This window comes from Chiloscyllium plagiosum, chromosome 20, assembly GCF_004010195.1.
Source record: "Chiloscyllium plagiosum isolate BGI_BamShark_2017 chromosome 20, ASM401019v2, whole genome shotgun sequence".
NCBI lineage: Eukaryota > Metazoa > Chordata > Chondrichthyes > Orectolobiformes > Hemiscylliidae > Chiloscyllium > Chiloscyllium plagiosum.
The window spans coordinates 36082825-36104840 of record NC_057729.1 but is presented as its reverse complement, the minus strand read 5'-3'; the positions used below and the strand labels follow the sequence as shown (position 1 = coordinate 36104840).

The following is a 22016-nucleotide window of genomic DNA, read 5'->3' as shown; positions in this document are numbered from 1 at the left end:
GTGAGAGGGGAAAGATATAAAAGAGACCTAAGGGGCAACTTTTTCACGCAGAGCGTGGTACGTGTAAGGAATGAGCGGCCAGAGGATGTGGTGGAGGCTGGTACAATTGCAACATTTAAGAGGCATTTGGATGGTTATATGAATAGGAAGGGTTTGGAGGGATATGGGCCGGGTGCTGGCAGGTGGGACTAGATTGGGTTGGGATATCTGGTCGGCATGGACGGGTTGGACCGAAGGGTCTGTTTCCATGCTGAACATCTCTATGACTCTAAGTGTAGCATCGTAGGTTATCCATCGGTTTGTGGTACAGTGAGGTGCTAAGGTGCCTATCCTTGATGGAGATACATGTGTCCGAGAACGAGATAGATACTAAAGAGTGGTCCAAGGTAAATCTGATGATGTGATGAAATTTGTTGCTATCACTGTAGTTAGTTATCAATGTTACTTTCCCGTCTTTGCTTTTTACAAGTTTTGTTGAAGGTTCCATGTTGAAAGATTAATTTATTTTCTCTTTTTAGATGCTAATGGACTAACTGTGTATATCCAGCATATCTGTTTTTTATTTCAGGCTTCCAGAATTCAAAGTTTTATAGTTTATCTCTGCGTTACTGTTATGGATGCTGTTCTTCTTAACTGTGAATTCCTGTCATTTTGCAATTTCAGAAACATCAACCTACAATTTCAACCACATTATGACAACGTCCCTTGTTCTTATGAAACAATCTTCCAAATTTACAATACAAATTGTGGTTCCTGCTCTACGTGCTGCCAGTGTTTTTCCAGTTGCCTTCTTTCCAGGCTATGGGTTTCATTAATCGTCAGACACTCAAAATCAGCCTCAAAGTCCTTTTGTAAACCTTGTTCCTTGTGTCTCAGTAAACAGAACTTGACAAAGTACTCATGAAGTGAACAAAACACTGCACAGTTTAAGCATAATTAACTACAACTTATTCTTTAAAATTTTATTTATCCAGTTCAAAATTCCTTTTGCTTCTCTAAAATGAATAGGCATCTTATGCTTTGGCTGGACATCAGCTACGGAGGTGGATGGTTTATGTCGGAAATTTTGAGTGACTCTTGCAGTGGAATGGGTTGGTGGTGGAGAGCACAAGGTATTGAACCCAGCCAGTTGACTCCAGAAGCAAAATTTATGTGATCGTAGGGCAGGTAACTGTCGAAGGCTGGTTAGAAAGTCCAGCTTGGTTATCTGGGACCTCTAGCTCCAGCCCTTGATGATAAGATTCCCTTCCCACAGCTCCTCCATACCTCCATGTGAACTCAATGCCAACCCACAATCCTAACCACCAGTTAAACTCTTAGTTCCATGACACCACCATAGTCATCAGCCAGTGTTAACCATGTGCAGACTTCAGGAGCCATGTTGGGATGAATATATATCAATAAGCCAACAATCTAATACAGTTATCACTCTACACACCAAGTAATGAAGAAAAAACTTTGATTCATAAAATTCATTCAAAGTTTTTGCATTTTATATCATTAATTGCTTAAAGTCAAAAATCCAGTTTACTACCCACATAAGGGCTTATGACTGAAACATCGATTCTCCTGTTCCCTGGATGCTGCCTGACCTGCTGCGCTTTTCCAGCAACACATCTCCGGCTACTACCCACATCAAACAGAGTAAATTCTTTAGTAATCTCACTAAGCTGTCAGTCAAACTGTGATATCTGAAGCCCTGCTGAGTCAACTGTAGCTTTTAAACTTATTCATAATGATGTAATAAATACCCTTGGGAAATGTTAACAAACAGCTATCCTGAAATTGCAGAAACAGATACTACTTTTTAAAATTCATTCACAGAACGTGGGCATCACTGGCTAGGGTGGCATTTGTTGGCTGTCTCATTGCTCTTGTGAAGGTAGGGGTGAACTGCCTTCTTGTACTGTTGCAGTCTATTTGCAGTAGGTACAGCCACATGTTCTAAGGAAGGAATTCCAGGATTTTGACCCAGTGACACTGAAGGAATGGCAATATGTTTCTAGGCCCCAGTAGTACGCGGCTTGGAGGAGAACATGCAGATGAAGGGGTTCCCATGTATCTGCCGACGTTGTCCTTCTAGATGCCTGTGGTCATGGATTTGGAGAATGCTGGTGAATTTCTACAATGCACTTTGTAGATGTCATACACTGCTACTGAACATCAGCGGTGGAGGGAGCATATATTTTTAACAAGTGATTTGTTGAAAATACACTTCTTTACTCAAAATGTAATCGGTCTAATCAAGATTTTTTCTTCACTGCACTGGTCACAGCTAAACCACTGCGTGTGTGTTTCTAATAGAACTAGGCGAAAGTGAGAACTGCAAATGCTGGAGATCAGAGTCAAGATTAGAGTGGTGCTGAAAAGGCACAGCAGGTCAGGCAGCATCAGAGGAGCATGAAAATCGATGTTTCAGGCAAAGGCCCCTCATCAAGAATCTTCAGAACAGAGGAGATGACCTGGGGGTTGCAGCAAGAGAGGGACTCAAGGAAATCCTTGCAGAGAGAGGAGGAGAACTTCTTCAACGTAGGCATCCTTGCAAGAGGATTCGTGCTAAGGTTAAAATCAACTAGGCGAAAATGAGGACTGCCGATACTGGAGATCAGAGTCAAGATTAGAGTGATGCTGGAAAAGCACAGCAGGTCAGGCAACATCAGAGGAGCAGGAAAATCGACGTGTTATGCAAAAGCCCTTCATCATCATTCATAATCTTCTAATACAACTGCCTATTATGTGAGCACCTCATAGTATGTAAGACACCTTCAGATGTGATAACTCATAAATGGCAAATGTTTATATATTGAAACTGTTTAATATTAAGTTGTACAACTGAAAATGTTCATTACAATTCCATTTACTTTCATATAATCACACAGTAAATAAGAGGTTCTTTGGCCCATCAAGTCTGTAAATTACTCTAAATCTACATTAGCCCCACTTTCCAGCACTGGGCCCACAGCCTTGAATAGTATGACATTTCAAGTGCTCATCCAAGTACTTTTCAAAGTTTGTGAGGTTTTGTGAGACAACTACCCTCCCAGGCAGTGCATTACAGATTCCCACCACCCGCTGGATGAAATTTTCTCCAAATCCCCTCTAAAGTTCCAGCCTTTCACCTTAAAATTATGCTCCCTTGTTCCTGACTCTTCAACTAAAGGCAGTAGCTGCTTTGCGTCTACTCTGTCCATGTCTCTCATAATCTTCTCTACTTTGATCAGATCCTCCTCAGCCTTCTCTGCTGGCAGAAAACAACCTGAGTCTATCCAGCCTCTGTTCATAGTTAACATAGTCCAGCTCAAGAACATCCTGATGAATCTCCTGTGTATTCCTGTCAGCGCAATCACATCCTTTCTATATTGTGGTGACCAGAACTGCACACCGTACTCCAATTGTGGCCTAACCAAAGTTATGTATTGGTTCAACATAACCCTCCCATTCTTATAGTCTATGTCACAACTGATAAAGGTAAGTTTCCCATGTGACTTCTTAACTACCCCATTAACCTGTCCTACCGTCTTCAGGGATCTGTGGACAAGCACCCAAAGATCTTTCTGTTTTTCTCAGCTTCTGTCCTGCCATTCATTGAGTGTTTCCTTAGCATGTTACTTCTTTATGCATTTAGAAGCAAACTGACTTATGAGCAATGGACAGCATAGTTTTGTGTGGTGGGAGGTCATGCCTCACTAACTGAATCGAGTTTTTTGAGGAAGTGACGAAGGTGATTGGTGAGGGAAAAGCAGTTGATGCTGTCTACATTAAGTTCAGTAAAATCTTTGACAATGTCCCTCATGGCAGACTGGTACAAAAGATGAAGTCAAAATATCAGGGGTGAGCTGACGAGATGGATACAGAACTGGCTTAATCACAGAAGACAAAGGGTAGAGCTGGAAGGATGCTTTTTGGAATGAAAGGTTGTGACTAGTGGTGTTCCACAGGGATCAGTGCTGGGACCTCTTCTGTTCATGGTCTATGTGAATGATTTGGAGGAAAATGTAGCTGGTCTAATTAATAACTTATGGACAATACAAAGATTGATGAAGTTGCAAATAGTGAGGAGGATTGTCTGAGGATACAGCAGGATATAAATCAGTTGGAGACGCACATGCAGAAAAATGGCAGATGGAGTTTAATCCAGGCAAATGTGAGGTAATACATTTTGGAAGATCAAGTTCAGGTGGAAATTATAAGTGAATGGCAGAACTCTTAGGAGTATTGATACATTGAGGGATCTGGGTTGGAAGGTCCACAGATCACTGTAGGTGGCAGCTCACGTAGATAAGGTAACAAAAAAATGTATGTGGCATGCTTGCCTTCATTGGAAGGGACACAGTAATAAGGATAGGAGAAAGTGAGGATAGGAGAGACCAACCCATGACTGACAAAGCAGCTCCTTCCCCTTCCATTCTACCCGCAGAGGCTGATTCCTTGTCATGGAGATGGAATTTTCCCAGGTGATTTGTAGATTTCCAGGAGTGGATTTACCCACCACCCCCATGTATTTTGAGCACTGCAATGCAGTTAAATAAATTGGCTATACACAAAAATTTTTAAAGGGAACATTGTTCGAGACCAATTTCAACTTTGTCCTTGTTCATGATTTCAACACCATTCACAATGTACTTGTAAGGAGTGATTTAGCAAGCAAAGCAACTCTACCAGGCACTCTTGATTTACAGTTTAGCATCTGCAAGAATCTAATCATAACTCTTAAGTCATTGATATTGTGAGACATTGTTGAATTCTATTAAATATTCATGAGGAAGGTATTATTTTAATTATTGAAGCAATGAAGAGAGAGATATATAAGGGGAAACAAAGTTAGTATAATTTATACTTGCTTTCCCATGAGGTTTCAGCTCAGGCTAATCCTCAAATATTTATGTCCTGATTACATAAGATTCCAAAACACAAATAATTTCTGAAAACTCAATCATTCACAAATATGCGTTCACAGTTTGCAACATTCCACACCGAAAGAGAGACTTTCACCATTGGATAGCAGCCATTTAAATAAATCAGTTATGTAGTTAACAATTGTAAATCTTCAGTCTGCCACTGAGGTCTTGCATATTGTCAGTTCATTTGGAAAAAGTGTGGATGTTTCTGAGGACAACTTAGGGACATATTTACGGGGAGAATGCGGGTAAGTGGAATTGAAATGCCCATCAACCATGATTGAATGGCAGAGTGGACTCGATGGGCCGAATGGCCTTACTTCCACTCCTATGTCTTATGGTCTTATATTTCTTGCTACATTTACCTTTTGTTTTATCTTCTACAGTAAATTACAACATTGGGAGGGCTGGCTTAAAGGCATTATTAAGCATCACAAAATGAAATAGAAGAATTAACATTAGTCCAACAATACTCAACAACAATTTTACATTCTTTTGTTGTTCCCTTGCACTACTTCACTCAGATTCTCTCACAGACGAGATCTCCCAGTGACATCACTACAGATCTGTGTATCAACTAAACTGACAGAATAAAATAAAGCATGCGAGATTTGAAATATGCATTTGTTGTCTTAAACATAAACTAATGTGAAGTGAAAAAACTCCACGGAGGTTGGATTTCTGCCACCAACTCACTCTTGATTTACCCATGTGCACAGTACACGGACTCTGATCAGCTAGCTCAGAGCCAGTCCCTGGAGTGACGAGAATCCCTGATACTCCTGTTTACATGTGTCAGCCAGCGCTCCCTTTATGGCCCAGGTTAACAGCCCCAATCAAAGATCTCATAGTCAATGAGATTCACCTGGCCAACCTCACTCCAATCACTGCATCACAACCCCCCTCCCCCACCACCACACCATTCCTGGGATGTAGGCCTGTTCTGTTTCTCATAGCTTCTCCTTTCGCCCCAGGTCTAATTCGTCCGATTGATTCGGACATGAGCGGCATGTACCAGAACATAGCCTGTCCCTTGCACTGGGAGCATCTCTGAAGAAATTCTTCCTCTTCTTCAGGTGGCAATTGTATCGAGGCTGTGACATCAGCTGCATCCATCTCAAACTCTGAGGTTTCTTTTATGCTACATGGAAGGGGAGAACCTGTGGTTTCTGATGGCCTTGCTGGCTGTTCTGAAGGGGTGGGTGTGTTTTGCTCCTGCACTGTTTGAAAGGTAACAACTTTCATGTGATCCACATGTTTGTTCAGGACTACCTCAGCTCCTGAACTTTATATGTCACAGGACCTGATCTCATGGTGACCTTGCCTTGTACCTACGCAGGGCCATTTCTGTGGTTTTGACATCCCCTGAAGTAAATGGACTCTCTCATTTAGTGGAGGCATGTGGCTGGCATTGGCATTCCTGAGGAGAAAGTGAGGTCTGCAGATGCTGGAGATCAGAGCTGAAAATGTGTTGTTGGAACAGCGCAGCAGGTCAGGCAGCATCCAGGGAACAGGAGAATCGACGTTTCGGGCATAAGCCCTTCTTCAGGAATGAAGAAAGTGTGTCCAGTAGGCTAAGATAAAAGGTAGGGAGGAGGGACTTGGGGGAGGGGCGTTGGAAAGGTTGGAGTGGGTGACAACCGTCATGTTGTTGTGGTCTGGCGATGGAGGAGTCCAAAGACCTGCATATCCTTGGTGGAGTGGAAGAAGGGCTTATGCCCGAAACGTCGATTCTCCTGTTCCCTGGATGCTGCCTGACCTGCTGCGCTGTTCCAGCAACACATTTTCAGCATTGGCATTCCTGATGCCACTTCACCCCTCAGTAACCTGGTGTGGAGTCTTCTCCCTGCAGCAGTTATCCATGTAGTTGCATGATGGGTGGTCCTATAATCAAACAGGAACCAGGAGAGTAGTATTGAGTGAAGCTTTCGGCTATTTCTTTAAGCTTGCCTTCAATGTTTGGACTGCTTTTTCCACCAGACCATTGGACAATGAATGGTATGGAGCCGTCGAAACATGCCGAATGCCATTTGACCTTAGGAAATATGTGAAATCCCTGCTGGTAAATGACGTCCCATTATCTATGATCAATACTTCTGGGAGTCCGTGTCTTGCAAACAATGCTCGCAGCTTTCGAGCATCCCTGAATTTGACGAATGAACTCTGTGCACGTCCAACAACTTTGAATCCACAATGACCAAGAACATTGAGCCCATGAAAGGACCGGCATGGTCAACATGTAACTGAGTCCAGGGTTTACCCAGCCATTCCCACAAATATGGGGGGAGCTGCACGCACTAGTTTTTGTTCAGTTGGCACTCTGGGTACTGCCCCACCACTGTGGCTATGTCAGAATCCAACTGTGGCCACCAGACATACCTTCTTGCCAACATCTTCATTTTGGAAACCTCTGGTAGAGTTCAGCCATTGATTTTTATTTGGGACAATCACTCTTGCTCCTCATAATAAAATGCCATCCTCTACAACAATCTGATCTTGCCAGATCCAGAAAGATTTCAATTCTCATTGTGATGGCCCTGTTGTTTCCCCATCATGACCAGCTGTTTTAGTTTTGCCAGGATGGGATTTTTTGTGTCCACAGTTGGATATTGTCAGCGGTGGCCAGAAGGGTGTCTGGAAAGTTTAAAACCACAATGGATTCTTCTAGGGGCGGCACCACTGGTGATGTATCTGCCCCTGGGAGGAGGCTCAAGGCATCTGCATTTGCCACTTGACTACCCAGACAGTGTTCCAGCTTGTAATTGTACGCACTGAGAATAAGGGTCTGCTGAATTCAACCAGAAGCTATGGGCGGCATGGCCTTGGCTTCTCTATGTAATCCAAGCAGGATTTTGAGGTCTGTTATTATTACAAATTTACCTCTGTAAAGGTACTGGTGAAACCTTTCACATCAAAAATAACTGCCAAACCTTCCTTCTCTATCTTGGTATATTTGCATTCAGCATCAGCCAAAATCCATGAAGCTTATGCTATCGTGTGTTCCTCTCTGTTGGGCCACTGGTGAGCCAACATGATGACGAATCATCACATATCAGCACCGCATCCCGCGATGGGCCAACACCTTAGACAACAACAGCTGCTTTTCACTTCCCTAAAGGATACTTCTTGGCTGTATGACCATTTCCAAGGCTGACCTTTTATCAATAGTAAATGTGAAAGGTGCCAGGATGGAGGCTGGGCTACATAATAATTCACCAATCCAAGGAATGACCTAAGCTCCGCTGCAGACATGATCAGCTACACTTTATCCGTCAATGAGTGTAACCCAGTCTTGTCAACTCTGTAGCCTATGTAGGTAATTTGGGATGCCTGCAACTCACATTTTTCCATCCTAAAGTGTACCCCTGCCTTGGAGAAATGTTTAAGTACTATGACCAAGTTCCCTAAAAGCTCTTTGTTGGTGTTCCTGGTTATTAGCACATCACCAAGATAAATGGCAACCTGAAGGAACCCTCGTAAAGTATTCTCCATTGTCTGCTGGAAAATGGTACAGGCTGATGCTACCTCAAAAAACAGTCTCATATTTTGATTCAAACCCTTATGGGTATTAATTGTGGCATACCTCCGCGAATCCTCAGCTAGTTGCAATTGCAGGTACGTATGGTTCATGCTCAGCTTCGTGAAGGGCAGACCTCCCCTGCCAGACTTGCATACAAGTCCTCTTTGCGAGGGTTTGGGTATTTACCAAGCTGCGAGAAGTGGTTTACCATTTGCTTAAAATCCACGCAAAGGCAACCAACCTGTCAAGCTTCACAGTCAGTACGACCAGTGCTGCCTATTCTGCAGACTATACTGGTTTGAGGATTCCTTCAATTTCTAGCCTCCTGATTTCTGTTTCTACTTTTGCCTGTAAGGCAAATGGGGTTGCGCCTTGCAGAATTGCTTTCTGGTCAATATTTAAGGTGGCCTTGACTCCTTTGACTTCACTCATGCAGCCATTTTCAATCAAAAAAATGTTCAGCCAATTAAGGTGAATCTTTCTCAACCAATTCTGCCCCATCAAGCTTGGGTCTGAGCCTTTCACTACAATCAGTGGTAACTGCAGTAACTGCTCCTCATTAGAGACCAGAACTGAAGTCATATCCTTAATGTGTAACAAGTCCCTCATATACATTCCAGTATGGCCGACGTCTTACGCAAACTTAACATTTAGAGTCTAGAGCAAATCCTGACTGCTTCTGCAATCACTGATACAGCTGTGCTGGCACTGAACTCCAATAGAACTGGTGACCACTTAACAGACGTTTATTTTGATTGGTTCTGATGTGGATGTTGCTAAGCAATTTAACTATTTCAAACCACATTAATTGGATTTTCCAGGGCTTGCACTCTTCAGGATACTGCCCTATGAGTTCTCTTACTCAAGTCAGACCCTTATGGGACTCCTTTACTGTCTTTACATACCAGCAGCAACTACAATGGTGTCACAGCCTGGATCCTGAAGAACATTTTAGCCATTTGGCCGAGGCTCCGTTTTGTTTTGGGGTTTTGCTATGGGCTGACCTCAGGTCTCTGCTCTGGATGTCCTGAGTGAGGCCATGCAAGTGCCTTCAATCAAGTGGTGTTCCCTAACCTCAGTTGGACAAGTGAGGGTGTCCATTTCCATTGGGATACCCTGTAGCTCGCATTCCCTACCTGTGCATTTTCTATTGACCCAGGAGGAACATTTGCATGGTTACGTCATTAAGCCCAAACTATCTCTCAATATCTCATTCAGGGTTAACCCAAAATCACATGCCTCTGCCACTCGCCTTAACCTCATCAAAAATCCCGATTAGGATTTCCCCTGGTTCTCGAAGTGCCAAATAAAACCATTAGTGCCTCAGAATTACAGGATGCTTGGATTCATAATATTCCTTAACTAAATCCATCAACTCTTGAAATGTTTTAGTTATCTGGTGCCTCAAGGAAAGTTAGGCTTCTAATAATCGAAAATGCTGCAGGTCTGCAAGCAGTCAGAAGAATTTTTCGTTGCTTTTTATCTGCCCCAATGTCGTATGCCCAGAAAAAAAAACACATTCTTTCCACATACTGGACCCAGTCTTGATGGCAGGATCGAACGTGTTAAGCTTCCCAAATAAAGGCAACTCAAAGATGACTGTTGTGAGCAAATTTTCTTCAGGATCGTACTGATCTCTCTCATCACCACTGAAATAACTTCACACAGCCGGTATCCCGTCACCAAGTCACCCATTACCTATACATGCACAATGCATGAACTCTGATCAGCTAGCTCACAGCCAGTGCCCAGAGTGAGAAGAATCCCTGAGATTCTTGTTTATATCTGTCAGTCAGGGCTCCCTGATTGGGGACGTTGAGCTGAGCCAATCAGGGTACTCATAATCAATGAGATCCACCTGGCCAATCTCATTCCAATCTCTACTTGAAGACGTTCTCTAAAATGATTGTTGTTTCTTTTTACAATGTACAAATACAATATCAAAAATACAGACAGTTCAACATTATATAAGTACGGGGAGAATGCGGGTAAGTGGAGTTGAAATGCCCATCAGCCATGATTGAATAGCGGAGTGGACTTGATGGGCCGAATGGCCTTACTTCCGCTCCTATGTCTTATGGTCTTATGATGTCACTCTTTCTGTTCCAACCTGCTCCAGGGTGCAACATTCTGAAAACCTTTGATTGAGTTCCCATTTGCACTCAGATCGCTTCAGCTGGACATTTCCACTTTTACATAAGGAGCTACACTAAATTAGTGTACCAGTTAGAATTGTTAATGGTATTTAATTATGGATTCTGTTTGTTGTGAATGACTCTGCCAGGTGCAGCAATGAGCACACACTTGCAGGAACACAGTGTTGTAGTGCAACAACACTCCCCAGGGACAGTGTGGCATGCTGTCAATATGTTTTATGTTCATCTATCAATCACAAGTGCGTAGTTTCACTGCAAACTGTATGTATTTCTTCCCAGTAATTTGGTAGCATTCTTCCTTTTATAAAAATAAAGTGGATTCTGAAATAATCAAACTGACTCCATCATTTACTTTTAAATTGCTTTTAAAAACTAATGACCAGTCTATGCATCTGAGGCAGTCTGCATTGATGTTATTTCACGTAGAACATGGTGATGTAAGCAATGCATGCACTGACAAATTCTGATGCCTATTATCACCAGCTGATGTCACCAGCCCCATCAGCACATGCTCCTGGCTATTTTTGCACTCTATAATTTCTCTGTTAATTGTATTAGTGTGGTGTGGTGAATGGCCCTTCTCAGTTTGAGTTTCCTGCCTGTGAGGTTTTCAACTCATTTTTGAGTTTCAGGATATTAGGACTTGGAAACAATTAGATACAGATCAGAATATGACAATTGTTACCATGTTTTCTCCTGTTTCTTCTTTACCACTCCATCTACTACTAGTATTCTGTATGGTAGCTTGAAGTGAGTACTATACATAAAGTACTATTTCAAAATAGTACAACATTGTAAGCTCGTCCTCTGACAGAACTCAAGGCAACACATCTACTTGTGGATCACACCTGCCATTTTAAACGTTCTGCAGCATCAACCTTGGGTGGCATGGTGGCATAGTTGTTAGCACTGCTGGCTCACAGCACCAGGACCTGTGTTCAATTCCAGCCTTATGTGGAGTTTTCATTTTCTCCCTGCGTTTGCCTGGGTTTGTCAGTTGCTCCAGTTTTCTCCCACAATACAAAGACGCATGGGTTGGGTGGATTGGCCATGCTAAATTGTCTGACAGTGTCCGGGGATATGCAGGCTAAGTTGGGATTGGCCATGGGCTAGGACGTGGGCCAGGCCTGGGTGGGATGCTCTTTGGAGGGTTGATGCAGACCCAATGGGCTGAATTACTCTTTTCAGCACTGTAAGGATTCTAAGATCAAATGAATCTAACTCCAAGAAAGTTTAGCTCAAAGTAGTTAAAAAGTTTGCTATTTCCTGATTACACATCATTGTACTGCTTGTATCTAATTTAGTGGATTTAAATTATGCAAAGCCACTCTTTTGCTGAATATATTATTTTCACACTTTCATCTTACATCTCACTACTTTTTTTGTACGCTTTTGCATTGCTCCATGTCCATTGCTTTAATATATTTCCTTATGTTTGTACAAGACAGGTTGCTGGATGACGTTTCACAATAATCAATTGGATGGAGGTAAGATATGGTCAGCACATTAGAAATACACATATTGGTGAATAAACAGTGACCTAGTCAGCACTCAGACAACAGTAGTTAATGTGCAGAATTAACAAGAAACAAAAAACAAAAATCATCTAGTAAAAGCCTACGACATCAGAACATTGGGCCTAACTTGGAGACCTGAATTCAAACTCCTTCCTTGACGACATTCATTTTCAAATTTGGCAGGATCAACTGTACTATCTGGCCATCATGGGACCAATGAAGATGTTCATGATATGGAGTGAACAATCCCAATTCTTGGGAAGATGGAGGATTGTGTAAATGAATGGAGTTAACATTTGTAGGGAGGGATGAAAGAAATAAGGGATTAACACAAAATAAATGCCAAAGCTTTGATAGGTAGGACTTTAAGAATCATAAATGTGTTGGTTTGGCCTTACTTGAAAACAAATAAATAATTCCTACCATATAAACCCTTTCTTGCAGGGTTTACAATAGAAAGATCATTGCAAGGGCTTCCTCCAATCACCAAATCAAACGGGCCCCACTCCTGAATCTGAAATGAAAAGGCACAGTCGATTCCATATAAGATACCTGTCAAATTAACTTTAACTTTCTTCTTAAAATATGGAAATGGTAAATGCAGAATGATTTATTTTTTACTGCCACATTTCACCATTATAGGCCTTACTGTATGCAGTTGTAGTTTGTGCTGTGACCGTTCCCATTCTCCACCCCTCCACATGAAATTACACATGAAATTGATGCACAACTATCAAATGGTACCCCATCAGATAAAAAAAAACTTTGATTTTGCCATAACTGCATTATCAGCTCTGCTATTCTGTATCCTGGTCTCCCAATAACGTGTGTTTCTCTTACGTTTTGCCTGCTGATGTTCCTGACGTCATGCACGTACGTGATTTTTCCTTCATGCCGGACAGTTCCTACTGCAATCGAGTCTTCACATATTTCAGAGGCAACATATCTCTCTACTTTAAATCCCAGGTCCCTTAAAACTAAATAGCCTGCAGAACACAAGAGAAACACCAATTAACTGAGTACAGGTATAGGGATAGCAGTTTAAGTAATATTATTGGGTATTTTAATATATTGCCACAACAGAAGGATAGGAAATCCATTCTTAGGATGTGGGTGTCACTGACGAGATCAGCACTTTTTCCTAGCTGCTGGAGAAGATGATCTTGAATCTTGAAATGCTGCAGATATTGTGTGTGATACTCTAATAATGCGGACAGAAATCTATTTCAGGTTCCTTGAATCAATTATGTGGAAACATCAGTGATGTATACCAAGGGTAGAGTGGTGAATAACTTAGTAAGAAGCTTGGTGATGTCCCTACTCCCAAGTAACTTGTCTTTCTACGAGGTAGAAGTCACATGTTTTTGGGAGGTGCCGTTGAAGAGGCTCTGCTAAGTTGTACTTCTGTCAATTCATACATTGCTGTTGTGGTGTTATGTTGGTAGATGGACTGGATCTTTATGGAGTTGGTTCTCATCTTTGGTTCACTTAATAAAAGCTTGGCATTTGTTGGTGTTATGTTGGTGGATGGACTGGATCTTTATGGTCTTGGTTCTCATCTTTGGTTCACTTAATAAGAGCTTGGCATTTTTGGAAAGAAGGAAAATTAGAAACCAATGTTCCTAGACTCTTCTTGCTTTCTGACTAATGAGCACATGTAGAAACATATGGGGTGTATTCCTTTTCTGGCTAGGAGTAATGTATATAGAACATAGAACATTACAGTGCAGTACAGGCCCTTCGGTCCTCCATGTTGCGCGGACCTGTGAAAATAATCTGTTGCCCATCTAACCAAAACCATTCCATTATTATCTGTATGTATGTCCAATTCCCATTTAAATGCCCTCAATGTCAGCAAGTCTACAACTGGTGCAGGAAAGCCGTTTCATGCCCCTACTACTCTCTGAGTGAAGAAAATACCCCTAATATCTGTCCTAAATCTATCACCCCTCAATTTAAAGCTATGTACCCTCATGTTAGCCTTCACCATCCGAGGAAAAAGGCTCTCAGTGTCCACCCTTAGCTAACCCTCTAATTATCTTATTCGTCTTGATTAAGTCATCTCTCTTTTCTCCAACGAAAACAGCCTCGGTTCCCTCAACCTTTCCTCCTAAGACCTTCCTTCCATACCAGGCAACATCCTAGTAAATCTCCTCCCAACCTTTTTCAAAGCTTCCACATCCTTCCTATAATGCGGTGACCACAACTGCATGCAATATTCCAGGTGAGACCTTACCAGTGTCTTGTACAGCTGAAGCATGACCTAGTGGCTCTGAAAGTCAATCCTCCTACCAATAAATGCCAACATGCCATATACCTCCTTAACAGCCTTACCAACCTGGATGGTAACTTTAAGCGATTTATGCACCAGGACACAGATCTCTCAGTTCATCTACACTGCCAAGAATTTTACCATTAGCCCAGTACTCTGCATTCTTATTAATTCTTCCGAAGTGAACTAACTCACAATTTTCCGCATTAAGCTCCATTTGCCACTTCTCAGCCCCACTCTGCATCTTGCTGATGCCCCTATGTAACCTACAACATCCTTTGGCACTAGCCACAACTCTGCCTTTCTTAAAGTCTCCGGAAATTTACTAACCGATCCTTCTATGCCCACATCCAGATAATTGATAAAGATGACAAACAACAGTGGCCCCAAAACAGATCCTTGCAGCACACCACTGGTAACTTAGCTCCAGGATGGACATTTTCCATCAACCACCACCCTCTGTCTTCTTTCAGCTAGCCAGTTCTAATATTGTCAAACAACCTAAAAGCAGAAAGAAGTAAAAATGCAGTACTAGTCAAAATGCTTATAGACAAAATGAATGGCAGCAAGAGCACAATTATTCTTTCCTCCCAACATAAAAATATATGTCAGAATTTAAAATAAAATGAAAATCAATACACAGGACCAAAGTTATGCAAGGCTGCGAAGAATTAAACTAAGCAGTAAGGGAAAAGAGTAACCACAGGATAAGCAAGGACAATTGAGGAAGCTTAGAGGTGAGAAATTCAAAAGATTTGAGGTGATGGAAACAAGGGAAGCAGTACATTAATCCTCATTTATAATATATGGGGGCATGTATGGGATAGAATTGGGCATTGAGAAAGAAAGAGAAGAAAATTCAGAGGACCATGTCCACAGCATTAATGGTCACAAAAGAGGCAGTGGAAACAGGAAGTGAAAAAAAATTCTATCTACATGCAAGACTTTTCTTGATTCTTGAATGGATTTTGTTACAGAGCTGTTAGAAGGGGCTTCTAAGATGTAGAAGCAATGTCCATGCCAAAGACAAGCAAGGCTTCAGGGAGCTATCTGCTATTGAAAAAGAATGAAATGTCTTTGTCATTGAGACAAACATCAGAGGTTAGTTTTCACTTTCAATGCAAGTAAGAAACCTACATTGTGGGTCAGCTACCCATTACATGCACAGCCTTAAAGTCAGTTTAATATCTATGCTAAAAGTTAAAATTAACCTTCAAACATCTTGTAGACAGCTTTAGTAATGAAATAAACATGAGAGCTCAACTGATATCAAAACAGATAGCAAGGCTAAAAATGTTGATGGATAATTCAGAACTAAAAGCTTAAAAGGATAAGAGTAACTATTGATCTGGAGATGTGATGAACAAGAGAAAATTTTCAAGACAAAGCAAGGGAAAACATTTCGAGATAATCACACAACAGAGGATATGAGAATGATATAATTAAGATCAGAAGTTCTACTGGAGTCCAGAATAAAAAGATAACATGGGAGAGTAGAACCAAATTAGAATAACTTGTACAGATGGAGAAAAATATTGATGAAGATTTGATTGCTGATTGACTGTTCGGTTCTAGAATTCAACTGGATTCAATTTAAATAAATGTAAAAATCCAGAACTGTTTCAATCAATTATTTAATTTACAGAATGTTAGGTTACAGAGATTAAATTCACGACAATGACTTAATCATGGATATAGGTCATGTTGATAAACGCAGGTCAATTGGTTTTTAACAGGTTTGTTGCATGAAGGGCCACACTTCAATTCCATTTCACTCAATGAGCAAATTTCCAAAGGATATGGTTGGGCACCAACATTAAACATGAATTACAAAATAAATTTGAGGTATAAAGAAAACAGAGCTTTCTTGAACAAAAGAGAAATCAAAGCAATAAAATAGTAATAAAAATGCATAATCAATAAAGATACCATAATAAAATGGCAAGGGGCAGAGCGAACCAGTAAAACATTTTTTTGCCTTTTCATTTGAGAAATAAAGCTGGAGACAGACAGACTAGGCCCCAAGTCATGATCCCCAGGGAAGGGTCACAGACAGGCTTACACACACATTAACACAAACACCGGCCATAAATTTTCAATCTTCTCTAGATACACGGGTGGTGTCAGAGGACTGGAGAATTGCAATCGCTACATCCTTCTTCAAAAAAGTTGTATAGATAGGTGCAGCAGTTACTGACCATCAGTATAATCTCACTGTTGGGGAGGACCTTCAGGAAACAATTATTTTGGATAGATTTAATAAGCACTTGGAAAAATGTGGATTAATTCAAGACAGCTTGTTAAAGGGAAAAAGTTTCTAAAATAGAAACCAGACATGGTATTAATAGAACAGATAGGACTTGAACCAAAACCTCCTGGTTCAGAGACAGGGACACTACCACTGTGCAACAAGATCCCTATGTAAATAGTGTGGGATGATTTCAATCCACCAGCCTTTGGATTATAGGCTCAGCTTGCAATGTAGATATATTTTTCCATTTTTCAAAAAATATTGGGAAGTGCTCCTACACACAACTGAACATTTTTTTTCTTCCCATAACCAAATCATTCAAGATTCTATTTCATCTATTAACCACTACCAGTAAATGAACTGTGTTTTCCAACTGATTAATTCACATGCAAAACCTGTTAAGGGACGATGCAAACCAAGTCAGCTCAGAGAGTCTTGTCATCATTTCAGAAAGCTGTGAAATAGCCAATGGCACCATCTGGAGACTCACTCACTCTGACATACACACACTGTTGCAAGCACACACACCCTCTCGCATTCATGCACTCTTCCTCTTGCATTCGTACATGGACTCTTACTCTCTCATGCATGGATTTTCTCTCAAGCACAGACACTCTCTCCCACACACACCCTGCCCCAGGACCACGGAATCTGCTCTACCATCTCAACTACAGTCTTTCAGGTGTAGCTGCCTGTGGTGAGAACACGTCTAGTAAATTCCTCCACCCAAGTGTCAAGCACAGACACTCTCTCCCACACACACCCTGCCCCAGGACCACGGAATCTGCTCTACCATCTCAACTACAGTCTTTCAGTGTAGCTGCCTGTGGTGAGAACACGTCTAGTAAATTCCTCCACCCAAGTGTCTTCATGTTCGAATGGGCCTCTTTCTGCTTGCTTCCCCTTCCTCTCTCCACACTGCAATCCTGCACACTTACTGGCATGTTCCAGCACTATGGAAACTGAAAACTGGTCGCTACTACTTACCTTTCTGTTATGACCTGCTTATCCAAACACAGGCTGTTTGTCAGGCTCATGTATGCATAGGTCAACAAAAAAGAAGTTTAAAGTAGACTGTGATTAGAACGACAATTCTGCAGCAAATCAAAAAATCCACTGACCTGTTCTCCCATGCATCTCTGACAAGGCCTGATGGGCTGCATACACAGCCTGCAAGGGCCTTTCTCTGGCCTGCAGCAGCTTGGTGAAAAGGTCAGATTTATAGCTTCCAGTGAAACTTAATTTGTAGGTGTAAAATTACTTCCTACAACTCAGTTATGTTTTATGATGCTTACTGTTTAAAAGCTGTGCTTTTCAACTTTGGTCCACCTGTACTTAGGGTAGCTATCAATATGAGGTGTGACCATGAATCTAACTTTTTAATGATTACTACCTCACTTGTTTTTTTATTCATTCATGGGATGAGGGTGTTGCTGACTAGGCAGCATTTATTGCCCATCACTCAGAGGGCAGTTAAGAGTCAACCACATTGCTGTGGGTTTGGAGTCATACGTAGGCCAGACCAGGTAAGGATGGCAGTTTCCTTCTCTGTAGGACATTCATGAACCAGATGGGTTTTTCCTAACAATTGATAATGGCTTTGTGGTCATCATTAAACTTTTAATTCCAATTTACTGAATTCAAATTCCACCATCTGTCATGGCAGGATTTGAACCCAGGTGTTCAGATTGTTACCTAGGTCCCTGGATTAACAGTCCAGTGGCAATACCACTGCCTCCCCACTTATGAGATTATCACTATGACTGAAGTAACCTGCATGGAAATCCTGTTTTCTGACATCTCCCTAAGGCTTCTGCCCAAGCTCTCTTCAATTTGAACATCTTTCGCACATGAAGAAATAATTGGCAGTGGCTCATTGCAAAATCAACGTATACATAAATTTGCATATTGCAATGTAAAAATATTCTTGACATTTTACCTGTTGCTATCCCATCAAAGAGTGACAGAACTTTGATTGGCCTTCTATGTTCAGCTGGTACTGCTGGGTAAATTTTAGGTGGGTCCTGGAATCAAGAAGAACAACTGAAAATCATTACTTACAGTTGTTTGGATACACAAATTCCAAACTTTTTTTTAAGAAACTAAAATCTAACACATCAATCACACCATTAGGTTTAATCTAGCTAATAATGGAATGGAGGTAAAGGAGGAAGTATAAAGATAAATTAAAGAATTGAGAAAAATACAGAATAAAAATTATGGAGAATTTTAACCATGCAGAATACTTCTATCTGATAGTCAGAAGAGTTGAGTTAGGAAAGGGGGTTTCTTGGAAGAACAGAAGAAGAGTGCAACAATTGATGTTAATCTGCATATTGACTAGACAAATCACATGGACAAAGATGACAGGGAAGCGGAATTTCTAGGGTACATCAGGGATTGCTTCTTAGAGAACTACATTGCAGACTTACCCCAGAACGTGCTATTTAAATCTCAAAGTATATAATAAGGTAGGACTCGAACAAGATCTTATACTTAAGGAACTTCTAAAGGATAGCGATCACAACATAATAGAACTTCAAATTCAGTTTGAAGGATAGCAACTTTAATTTCAAACCAGTCAAATAAGGGAACTACAGAGTTATGAAGGAAAGAATGTTTAAAGCTGACTGGAAAATAAACTAAGAGGTAAATGAGTGGATGAGCAGTGGCAGATATTTCAGCAAAAGATTTTTGGTCAAAAAGAAGGGCTCAATGAGAAGGATGAACCATTGATGGATAACAAAGATGGTTAACAAGAGTATTCAATCAAAAGCTAAGGCATACAAAGTGACAAAACCTAGTGATAGGCAGAAGATTGGGAATTTTTGGGGGTAAAAGGTAAAGTTGACATTATCTGAGAGGACCATATCCTCTCAGGGTGCTCTTTCATTAGTGGGATGGTGGTTTAACCTGAGGCTCACCATACCTTACGTGAAGGGACAGGTTGAGAAGGAGGTTCTTCGTGGTATTGTCAGCCGGTGCAGGAATTGAACCTACATTGTTGGCACTACTTTGCATCACAAACGGAAACTTTAGCTTTCATCGTTGGGGGTGGGGGGGTATAAAAACAGCAATCGTGTTACAACTGTAAAGAGTGTTGGTGAGGTCGCATCTACTATACTGTGTACAGTTTTGGTGCCTACAAGTAAGAAAGTATGTACTCATCTTGGAGGCAGGTTAAAAGAAATTCACTCAGCTGATTCCTGGGTGAAGAGGTTGACCTATTAAGAATGACTAAACAGGTTCAGCCTTTCTTCATGAGAGTTTAGAAGAATGAGGGATGATCTTATTAAAATATACAAGATTCTAAGATGGCTTCGACAGGGTAGATGTTGAGAATGAGTGTGGAATCGTGAACTAGGTGACATAGTTAACCCGTCAGCGAGGTGGACCCAGCGACAATGAGATGGGGTGCCTAAAGAGTACTGACTCTGATGTTGGTGAGTCCGGCGTAAGTGACAGAGGGTTGGCAACACAGGTGTTGTTGGTCGGCCAGCTCAGGGCTCAGGGCAAAGGTGGTGGAACGAAGATGCACTCTATTTCAGCAATATAATTTTATTCATAAACTATTCAAAATGGCACTGGATTATGGCAACAGTTGAGGGTTTCACTGTATTTTAATATGTTTTGCATTGTAGAGTGCAAGTGACATTCATAGTTACAGAATATGCAGATATTCATGTTAGACTAAGATATGAAGGAACTTTTTTTCTCTCAAGAGATAGTAAACGTGTGAAATTCTCTAGTCAAGAGAGTTGTGGAGGCTAAATTGTTGAAAGTATTTAAAGAGGAGGTGGATAGATTTTGAATTCTGGGAGCTGATAGTTGTGCTGAGCTGGCATGAAGGAGGAGTGGAGGCCTGGGGTGATTCAGCCATGATCTTGTTCTACGGCAGGGCAGATTTGAGGGCCCAAATGGCCTACTCCAGCTCTTACTTTTCATGTTCTTATACACAGTGTGTGCAGATCTCCTTTTTAACTCAACTACAAAAGAAAATTCCCAACAATGGAATATTCACAAGTGGATCCAGAAATGGATTTGAACAAGGGCAGAAAAACTAAAGTAAAAGTAGGGGAGCATCTAAATGACAGTCACCATAATGGAATGCACTTTTAAAACAATGGTAGAGAAGTACATACATGTGATGAAAACCACGTTGACAGGTAAAAGAAAAGCTGAATTTGAGGGGCTGAGAATACAACTTGGGCGATTAATATTTGATATCGTTGCCCATCAATGTAGAATAGCAACAGAAAACATTTAAAGTCGTGTTCATTGTGCAGGAAAAATATATTCTGTTAAATGAAAAGGGAAAAAAATCTTCACATGGCTAAATAGAACAATAAAAGAACAAATAAGGTTTAGGAAAGAGGCATTCATTAAATGTATGGATAGCAAATGATTACAGAATAAGAGAGAATATGAAGCAATTAAGAAAGAAGGCAAAGAAGAACTAGAAAAGTAAATTATCAAGGAATAAAAATGAAATAACTGCAAAGAGAGCATCACCTAGTCACCCTTTATTTACGAGTGCACAGCACACTGGCTGTGGTCAGCCAGCTCAGAGTCAGTCCTCAAATGAGGACATTCTAATAGAGTCATAGAGATGTACAGCATGGAAACAGACCCTTCAGTCCAACCCGTCCTTGCTGACTAGATATCCCAACCCAATCTAGTCCCACCTGCCAGCACCCGGCCCATATCCTTCCAAATCCTTCCCAATCATATACCCATCCAAATGCCTCTTAAATATTGCAATTGTACCAGCCTTCACCACTTCCTCTGGCAGCTCATTCCATACCCGTACCACCCTCTGTGTGAAAAAGCTGCCCCTTAGGTCTCTTTTATATCTTTCCCCTCTCACCCTAAACTTATGCCCTCTAGCTCTGTACTCCCCAACCTTAGGGAAAATACTTTGCCGATTTACCCTATCCATGCCTCTCATAATTTTGTATACCTCCATAAGGTCACCCGTCAGTCTCCGACGCTCCAGGGAAAACAGCCCCAACTTGTTCAGCCTCTCCCTACAGCTCAAATCTTCCAACCCTGGCAACATCCTTGTAAATCTTTTCTGAACCCTTACAAGTTTCACAACATCTTTCAAATAGGAAGGAGACCAGAATTGCACGCAATATTCCAACAGTGGCCTAACCAATGTCATGTACAGCCGCAACATGCTCTCCCAACTGCTGTACTCCATGCTCTGACTAATAAAAGAAAGCATACCAAACGCCTTCTTCACTATCCTATCTACCTGCGACTCCACTTTCAAGGAGCTATGAACCTGCACTCCAAGATCTCTTTGTTCAACAACACTCCCTAGGACCTTACCATTAAGTGTATAAGTCCTGCTAAGATTTGCTTTCCCAAAATGCAGCATCTCGCATTTATCTGAATTA

At 41.3% G+C, this 22016-nt stretch overlaps 1 protein-coding gene across 11 annotated transcripts in view; it reads right to left on the bottom strand.

Annotated features, from left to right (window-relative positions):
• Positions 1–22016, bottom strand: part of dnmt3bb.1 (DNA (cytosine-5-)-methyltransferase 3 beta, duplicate b.1) — a 334528-nt gene that overhangs the window by 56827 nt on the left and 255685 nt on the right. For all 11 annotated transcript variants that reach the window (XM_043710533.1, XM_043710530.1, XM_043710537.1 and 8 more), the window contains 3 exons: positions 18554–18638; positions 12932–13077; positions 12515–12605 (listed from right to left, as the gene is read on the bottom strand). In XM_043710533.1, the coding sequence (XP_043566468.1) occupies positions 12515–12605; positions 12932–13077; positions 18554–18638 (322 nt within the window). The remainder of the gene's footprint in view (positions 1–12514; positions 12606–12931; positions 13078–18553; positions 18639–22016) is intronic.